This window comes from Mizuhopecten yessoensis, unplaced genomic scaffold (assembly GCF_002113885.1).
Source record: "Mizuhopecten yessoensis strain PY_sf001 unplaced genomic scaffold, ASM211388v2 scaffold3819, whole genome shotgun sequence".
In the NCBI taxonomy this organism is placed as follows: Eukaryota; Metazoa; Mollusca; class Bivalvia; order Pectinida; family Pectinidae; genus Mizuhopecten; species Mizuhopecten yessoensis.
In genome coordinates this window covers 683,526-693,204 of record NW_018405235.1, presented here as the reverse complement: position 1 = coordinate 693,204, position 9,679 = coordinate 683,526, and the positions used below count along the sequence as shown (strand labels likewise).

The following is a 9,679-nucleotide window of genomic DNA, read 5'->3' as shown; positions in this document are numbered from 1 at the left end:
AAAACCCGTCAATATGCGACTTGTATGAACCAAACGACAACAACAAGATGGCGGCTATCGTATCGATGGGAGTGGTTGATTATCCTCACGTCACGGAAACCATGGTCATGTGACCAGATAATGCAGACTGCAGTTACAGTCCAGTATCTGCAGGCGAACTTTCCATAGAGTTAATGGAAAATGAGAAGGGCATATGTAAATATATATATCATATACAAAGACAAAAAGTTTAAAGTTTCTGGTAACCTATGAACTGAGATATTGAACACATTTTGTTTTTGGATGTCCCAGCTTACGTAATCAAATTAGAACGGGTTCGTTTACACACCGTGAAGGATCGTCAAATTGATAAATTACAGTATATACATTTCGTTGATATCAAACTACACTCAAGTGAAGGGGGAAGTTAAAGGCTAACCGAAACGTAAGTATTGTTTTATTGAGCAGTGGTATGGACATACAATATATAGAAGTCATACAATGATGTTATAAGACACGATATTGTCTCACAAACTAGATATAACAGCAGCAGTGGTTGATACTCCAATGTTTTATATTGATAGTTTACATTCAATGATAATGTCAATATTACGTACGAGTTTTTAATCTCTTAGCATCTGCTTGTCATACTGTCAAGTCCAAAACACATACAGAATATGCAGTCGTAAATCACATAAAATGACACATTGCTTTGTTCCAAGTTAAAATTATGTTTAGTTCAATACCTATTTAAATAGCATGTCTCTTTTCACTATGTAAATTACAATGTACCTTTAAACGCAATAGATCTTTGCAGCATGGATATAATGTCGTAGTTACTACTGTATACACAAAATAAAAGACTCCCTGATAGCTCCTATAGATCAATCCATTTTACATACAGGTCTGTTATGTAGTTCATCAGCGAATTTAGATGTTGATAGTTATATCTTCTATTTCAGAGTTGTAACAGACTAGTTTAAGGCAGGGATCATTGTGCTGTAGTGGAAGGCGAATTTACTCATTGAAGATTTGATATATCTACAAAACCAAGGTACTCGTTCTGAGAAAATGTGGGGTTAAAAAGATGAGAAACATGTTTAATTTAGAGTAAGATATATATATTCCATAGTAAAGATGAGCCACTTGCAGGCTCAGAAAGCTGTGTGTTGTGAAATATGTTCAACGAAAGTGAATGTAAACTGGTTTTGTATGAGATGTGATGAATACCTTTGTGAAATATGCAACTCATTACACAAAAGAACAAAGCAAACGAGAAACTGCACAGTTATACCACGAGATTTGATCGAAATTAAAATTGAAAGTGACAAAATGTATTCGGAAAGAAACTGCCCAAATCACAACAGTGAGAATATCAAGTTTGTGTGCCGAACGTGTAACAATATCGAGGGTTGTTTACAATGTGTTTTAGAATATCACGTGACGCCCGGAAAACACAGTGTTGAACTGATCGGAAACACAACTAAGGATAAAGCAAAAGACCGTTACCAAATTGAACGGCTAGAAAGCATTCTGGAGTCTAAACTCCGACATTGTGCAGAACGCTACAGTGAAACGAGTAAAAAAAATGAGCAAAGTCAATTTTTAAAAGAGGAATTAGTTTCCGCAATCCAAGCTCGATCAGAAGTACTAGAACAGGAATTAAAGAAAGCGAAACAGAAAATGTTGCAACGAGTTGAAAAACTGTTCTCAGATAGTCAAACCCACCTGGAACATCACCGTGAACAATGCTCTGAATTTCGCCGTGCGTTGGATGACAGCAAAGAACAACTTAAAAAGAAACAGGAATCCACCAGTCAAACTGACCTCCAGTCCTTCACACAACAAGCCATTGATATGTTCAAGAAAACCGTGCTGCCGGAGATACCTGGTCACAGCTTTAGCTTCGCATTGGTTGCCAAGGGAACCGTCGACGATATATTTGGAAGCCTCACAAACGAAATTGCCAAAGTCCAAACATCAGTACGGGACGCTAAGGAAAAGCTCTACAACGTAGAGGTTTTAGGGACTATACATACGCAAAACGCTCGAGGTATTGGAAAAATATGTCCTGTGTCAGATCAAATGGCTTGGATTGCACATTCTAACAAGAATAGCGTAGAGAAAATAAACAAAACAGGAAAAACGGTAAGGGTGTTAAAAACTCCATTTCCGGTGCAAGATATTGCTGTTAATAGCGACAAGGATATGGTTTTGACAGCGAACTCTACTGTCTGGAGTAAAGATCTTCTGAATGAACAGTCAGATTTCAGAGACATCAAGAACTTTGAGCCTTTTAGCGTGAAGGGCGTTGCCCTAGTGACTGGACAGGATATTTTGGTTTGTGCTCAGTTGAAAGGTGACCCTGGAAAAGTAGTGAGGTTATCATGGAAAGGGGAAATACTCATGGAGATACATGACGTCACAGAAGATCCTGTGCTGTGCGATCCCTATAGGATTGCGCATAACATTTTCAATGACGACATCGCTATCGCTTGCAGAGATAACATACTTGTTTACACAAAAGCAGGGAATTTAAGGTCAAAATGGAATGGGCTTCGTTCAGATTTCAACCCTCATGGCATCACATATGACAACCACGGAAATGTTCTAATGTCCTGCTATAAGCACAACCTCGTGTACATGCTGGATGAAGACGGGCAGGATGGAGAGGACGGACACATTCTACTTGATAGACAGAAACACACCATGGTAACAAATCCTTGGGTTGTGGCTGTGGACGTGTCAGGGAAACTTTGGTTGGCTGGAAACCAAGGTGTCATCCATATCATCAAGTATATCACAAATTACCAATGACGTGAGGTCTGGTAATATTACCAAGCTGATTATTTCTGGGTATCAGTAGCATAGTGTATGATTGTGCGAATCTAGTGAACTATAATTTTACTGAATTGTTATAAAATGTTAATAATCATGGAAATGCCAAAAACCATATGACTCCAAAACGTAATATTTAATAAACGTATCGGCAACACTTAATGTGTTTGTAAGTTATTTCGACAGACTTAATTTACTACTGTGTGTTAATAATAAAATACAACGGTATATAGCTCCCTAAATAATTTTTAAAATTACTCTAAGGCGTTTTACAACACATGAATAATAGTATTTACAGAATATAAATATAGATATAGTAGATAAAAAGGGCATACACATCAGTATTAAACATTAAGTCACGAGGTTATTGTCTCGAAACACATATTTATAAATTGATACAGGCTGGTGTGTATATGACGTCTGTGCAAAGAACCTAAAATGCTGACGTGGAGAGGTGGGTCTTTTTATCTTTCCTGAATGAAGCCATGGTTTTCTACTTCCTAATAAAAGATGGCCGGGCCCTCCCAAAGCACCGGTTTCCATAGGTCACAGTTCGAGTGTTTGTTACACACAAAAACGATTCTGTCTCTGACCGCAGTGATCAGGACGGCTGATACAAGGTGACAAGCTCTTGTACATACTAAGGAGCTGTTCCATTCAGTGCCTTGTGTATATACACCACCTTAAGTACTGCTACCTGTATCGTTGTTCAGGTTACCAGTGCAAAGAATATGGTACATGTTTGATTGCTCTCTCTGTCGAGTGCGAATAACCAAACGTGTTGCAGTGTTCTGGACCTCCTGCGGATGACTAGTTAGTTTATACCACAGAGCAGTGTCCAACCGAAACAACTGAATGCATCAAAATCTTGCATATATTTGCGGGTATAAATTGCCGGATACAGCCGATGCTCCTAACCTGGTAGCAACAGGATTTGACAATAGCGTTCATTTGTTTCCCCATGTTCAGTGACCTATCAAAGTATACCCCTAGGTTTTTAACAGCTGGGACAGTCACAATAGTTCTTGTACCGACCTTGAGCTGGAGAGCCATTGTTTACTGACACTTTGGGGAAAAGATTGATTCGGCCTTTTCCTGACTAATATTTGTTTATATTTGTTGTTTGTTTATATCTGACGGCCCATCGACAACTGTGGTCATTAAGGGCCATGGTGTTACTTTTTTTTTAAACGAACATGATGTGATTAAGATGTAGCATGTTGGCGTTTATTCAGTACTGTCTGTCAGACAAGTTTCCGGATTTTCTGATATGGTATCCCATTAGTCCTATGGTTTGATGACCATGTCAACTTTTGGCGACGACAAACATATCCGATAGGTGTTGAATATAATCAATATTTTGGTTCCTAAAACCAATCCTTGAGGAACCCCAACATCTAATATTTGGTCATGCGAGATGTTCAATGCAGTCTCAGTAGAGTGTCCCATGCGGTAGGTCGGTTGCAGTCATGGGGACTGTTTGCATGGATAAATCTCCAATCGACAATGGTTGTGGCCAACTATATTGGATGAGAGTATAAGTGTTCAGACCTGAGTGGTAACAAACATCGGTGTCGTTGGATGCTTCACCAATTACACGTGGTATTCGCCCCTTTCCCGTCCGTGTCCCACGTACGCGAGGTTTTGGCCAAGTTCAATTTTTGAAGACCCACCAAAAACCGTGTATTTACATCAGGACTCACTGATCTAAGTGCCATGATATGACCTTGATATCAGCATGCACTGATGTAACAAATCAAAAAGGGGAAATTGACGGTACTGCAGGGGGTTCCCTCCCTTATTAGTCACCTCTCAGACAGCATGTAATGAGATTATGTATTGGGACTTAATTTATATATATATAGTACAAATGATCCTTTAACTATACTAGTTCATACGACAAAAGCAAAAACAACAAAAAAACAGTTTCGCAACAATAAACAATGTCTAGAATATATTTCCCCGATTTCTGATTCTTGAAGGGTCTCACATTGACCTTTAGTCCATTTTTTTGTGAAATCATATCCAGTACATGTAACAGAAGCCAAACCTAGAGTACTTCTGTTCTGAACTGTTATCTTGAATAATAAAGCCAAACATTACAGTGATATCGATCTTAAGTACTCATATTTCATTATTTACAGTTAAATATAAAGGAAAATGCTGCTGGTCCCACATAAGTCGCCTCTTAAGTTAAGGTTCATGCACCCCTTTTAAAGTTAGAAGTTCAAACTGTCACAAATTCATTTCTTTGTATATACATTTTAATACATACATATTATATATCAAAATGACCAGGAGAAAAAATGTGTCATTTTTTCATGGTTCTAGTGTATTACTAAGTCAAAATCAATTCGTCTTTCCTTGTAAGAATAGTGTTACTGGTCGAGAATGTGTGATGTTCTCAATTTGCGAATTATACAAATATAATACCAATAAAAGATGTTGCCACGCAGAATAAATTCCAATTATACACATTATGTCTGTTAATTGCAATGAGATATTTTGAATTTGTCCTAAAAATTGTCATTATCAGAGGCTGGGACTACGTTTTTCTGATAAGTATGGTCACACAATCATGCCAACATACCAAGGTAAAATTTAAAAATATCTAATACCTGTCGGTTCACATATGAGAGTTGTTCTATACTGAATTTGTTGCTGTAAAGTTTTTCATCATAAATTAACAAACTTTATAAATCCAAAACTTCTTACCATCTTTCTGGTAGTCTCTATCGTACAAAGACAGCCGACTGTTCACCAGTAACTCCCCTCATCAGTTCTCAACCTATTTCAGTATCCATTCTGCGGATTCTTTACCTACATCTGTAATCCACTCATTCTGTTTCGGAGAAATTTACTTTTTCTTCAAAACATCAAAATCAACAAGATTAACATCAAAAACACACCTTTGTGTAACATGTTACTGTTGACTCATTGAAGTGTTCTAAGGCCCTTCAATTCTCCACTATAATAATTTCTAATTGATTTATATCAGTGAACACTAGTGTTCTATCTATACAAATTGTGTTGTCTCTCCTGCTGCTGGACTGTGAAAATGCATCCGGATCCTGTGTACGCTGATCACATATTTTGCTGCTAAGAAACCGAAACATGTATGAAATTTATATTAAAACACTTACTTTTGATCATAGATCAATCAATATGCCATGGATATTGTTATATTTATGGAATTGGTTGGCAACAAAAATAAATTAAATTATGTATTGTATTATAAGACGTTACCACCAGGTCATCATGACAGATATATTCATAGGTTGTGAATAATTGTCTGAGGGTTTGTCAAACATGTATGGGTGGTGATTGACCTCACATTATACAAGACTGAATAACTGAGATGTCAAAACATTCAATATATTGATACCATTGCCAGTACTTGTAGATATATGTGAAATGTTAATGCACCTTACGCAATACTGGACGAGTAGATGCAGTGTCTGACAATGCTACATGTATATATTTACATTTGCCCCCGCGCCGTCCCATTACAACAGTGTTAGAGGGCAAGTGTAATTATATAGGCTATACCAATTTACTTGAAGTTTTCCTCTGGGTATCCTAAAGCTAAGGCTGGACTTCATTGCCCAACGCTAAACCCTTAATCTGTTTGTTTGATCAGAATCAATAAAATTACGGTCACAGATTGTGTGGGTAGCTTGAAATATAAATTAAAACAAAGGCAAATTATGTTTCAATCTTAGAATTGAAAAGAAGGTTTCCTCTTGGTATCCTAAAGCTAAGGCTGCATATGTAGGGGGGACTTAAGTGCCCAACGCTATACCCTTAATCTGTTGAAATTTTGTTTGATCAGAATAAATAAAATTACGGTCACAGATTGTGTGGGTAGCTTGAAATATAAATTAAAACAAAGGCAAATTAAAGTTTTCCGGTTTTCCGCGGTTTATTTTTGTTTATTTGTTCTTTCCCCGTTTTCTGCTCAACCAACATTAGAGAGCCTCAACAATCAAGATAAATTGTACTTAATAATATTTTTACATCAAATGAGACACTTTTAGAATTATGTTGGACCTGTTGAGATAAACGACTAAGAATAGCAAAATCTTCTTTGAAAAAAAATGTTAATTAAACCGTATATCATCTTGGTATTGAATATAAGTACTTGGGCCATGACTACAGCAATCGACGGCCAGCGTTTATTTAGTATATCAAACACAAAATTGACATTATCATAACACGAATATAATACTCGACATAAAAACTACACTATGTTCTGCTTGTACATTGTTTTAATTTATTTAAAGAATGTATAGATTAATAAATCTAAAATAATTACCTATCATCTGTACACTTTGTAGATATATCACAGGACATTTATTGAATAAAAACTCCACACGTCCTGTTGGTTCGAGTCGAATTTATTATGACCGGAGCATCATTGCAGATTCATACAGGAAAACACCCCTACAATACAAATATGGCCTAGAATTAGTATGTCGCCGTATACAATACCTATGTTTGACACGTCCAATATTTAATTTATATACTTTGAATTAAATATTCCAATTTATGACTACATTTAAGCATTCATGCTATAGTTACTTTCCGAGACTGTCAAGGTCCGGTAAAATCATGTCTATATAGTCACTCTTTACGAGTACGGCTGGACTGTGCAGATGGGACCCCAGAGGATATGTTCCGTCTCACGATAAACGGCCAGTGCGAATTAGCGCAGTGTATTATTACTTTTATTACTACTCTCACTCACACTTGCATGCTTTCTTACAAACTCACACCCTAATCTACATATAACTCATCAACAACACCAAATACGGACATATAGAGACGACCACGACACAACACGGGTAGGACACCACCCCGAGCTATGAGTAGTAACAAGGTGCTTTCCACATTACGATACACAGGTGACAAACGTACAGCACACAACACACAATACTTATAACTATACAATAAATTAGATCATAATGACCCTGTGACACATATCACGTGACCAGGATATCAGTGGCTTTATAATTTGTACAACCCACTTCTTGAATTAAAAGGTCTATGCCTGTCAATTTGGGTTATCATTTTTACTTTGCTACACTACTGCCTTACCGACAACATACCAGATTAACATTTTTACATCGCAACACTAATATCTGGCCGAAAACATACCAAGTGTCCCCCACATTGATATGTTATCAATACCTGGGGATCATATGTGTCAACAACTAAAATCAATGTCTTTCTATTGTATTAGCCAACGTGGGTTTCAGTTTTAAAAAACAATCGATGGAATCTTTTTTCTGCTGTCGTCTTGAAAAGTAAATTATTTTGTTTGTGCATAAATCTTTAGATCTTAGAGATGATGTTCAATTTTTGCCTTATTTAACCTGCATACTTGTATTTTTGTATTTACTTACTAGAATATAAATATAATTGTGTGGCTTCCAAAATATTGTTTAAAAGTTATGTGTTTATAGTTTATAACTGTTTGGTACGTTTGAAGTAACAATATTGTTATTTGTTTTCGTATTATTCAATTTATATAAACAACACATTTACGAAGAATGCAACAAGCATACATTATATTAATTACAATTCCCGTCACAATGTACAACTCTTTACCAGATACTTATTATGCACACACACACATACACACTCACACACAGACACATGGGTCTATTGCAAACCTCAGAAATCAAGTTTTGTTCCATATGATATCGTAAAAATTGTTCGTATTTTTTTAAAAAAGAGAAGCCATTTTGACACTTTATTATTTAAGTCTATATTATATTTTAGCAGTTTTTATGCTTTAGTATCAAAAACTTGTGAAATTTAAGTTCGAAGAGTATGTGATTCTTTAAGCTAGTTATATTAAATTCCATTTCTAGACATTTCAGTTTAAAAATGTATTGTTTAAGCAATAACAGGATAAGATCGTCTATTATCAAATCAGTATCACTTGAACTGAAATGTTCAAAGATAAATTACTGTTTATCACAATTTAAATTAATATATCTGGTCACAAGTACTGTATAGCGGTTATATTTCGTGGGGGTTTTAATTTCACTATATTCGCGTTTGACTAATTACCTCGAATTCTAAACATGCATAAATCTTTTTCCATAATTCGTCATGAATGATAAAAATTCTAAATCATTTCCTTTGTGAAGTAGGTTTTGTATCATTTTGGATTAAAACATCATACCTTTTCTGTGCCCCTTTTGTCTTCCTTAGTATAATATTAAGTTTTAAAGGTACAGTTTATAAGGTTAACAGATACTCTTTTCCAAACAACCGATTTCTTGTTTACTACCTATGGACTATTATATAGCACTAATTATACTGTGAATAATTTACAAAAATTGACCTAACACCATATCTATGTAGAAATGTTACAAAATTATAAAAAAAAAATCTTTTTTAATAACATCATATATAAAACGCACTCCATTACTATACCACTATTTACAGAAAACTGGTCAATTGTTTATTTTGATATTGTGACCACAACAGAACGTTTTCCAAACTATCTTAATACATTCTTCAAATGTATTTTTCAATTTATGAACTCCACTGTTGCTTGAAAGGAACTTACCAGTGTAGTTTTCAGTAATGAAAGTCATAATAGCATCTTCTTTATATCTCTTGCCTTTAGTGCTGTTATGAAAGACTTTAAATGAATCATTTTCGAACTTAATTATAACATCACGTTTAACTTTATCAGTCTTTCCGCACCACAGACATTCCTATAACATGTTTTTAACCTTTTTTTTTTTTTTTTTTTTTTTACATAGGAGTCATTTGGTCATGATTAAAGTTTATTAAGTTTCTTATCAAAGTTAAATTTATAATGTAACTACTCTATGTAAATCAA

General features: G+C 35.4%; 1 protein-coding gene across 1 annotated transcript; it reads left to right on the top strand.

Annotated features, from left to right (window-relative positions):
- Nucleotides 1–373: 373 nt before the first annotated feature.
- LOC110448053 lies at nt 374–2,926 on the top strand. The gene is made up of 2 exons (XM_021494086.1): nt 374–424; nt 942–2,926. Exon 2 carries the CDS (start codon nt 1,117–1,119, stop codon nt 2,794–2,796), a length of 1,680 nt encoding a protein of 559 aa, XP_021349761.1. The 5' UTR covers nt 374–424; nt 942–1,116; the 3' UTR covers nt 2,797–2,926.
- The last annotated feature ends 6,753 nt before the right edge of the window (nt 2,927–9,679 follow it).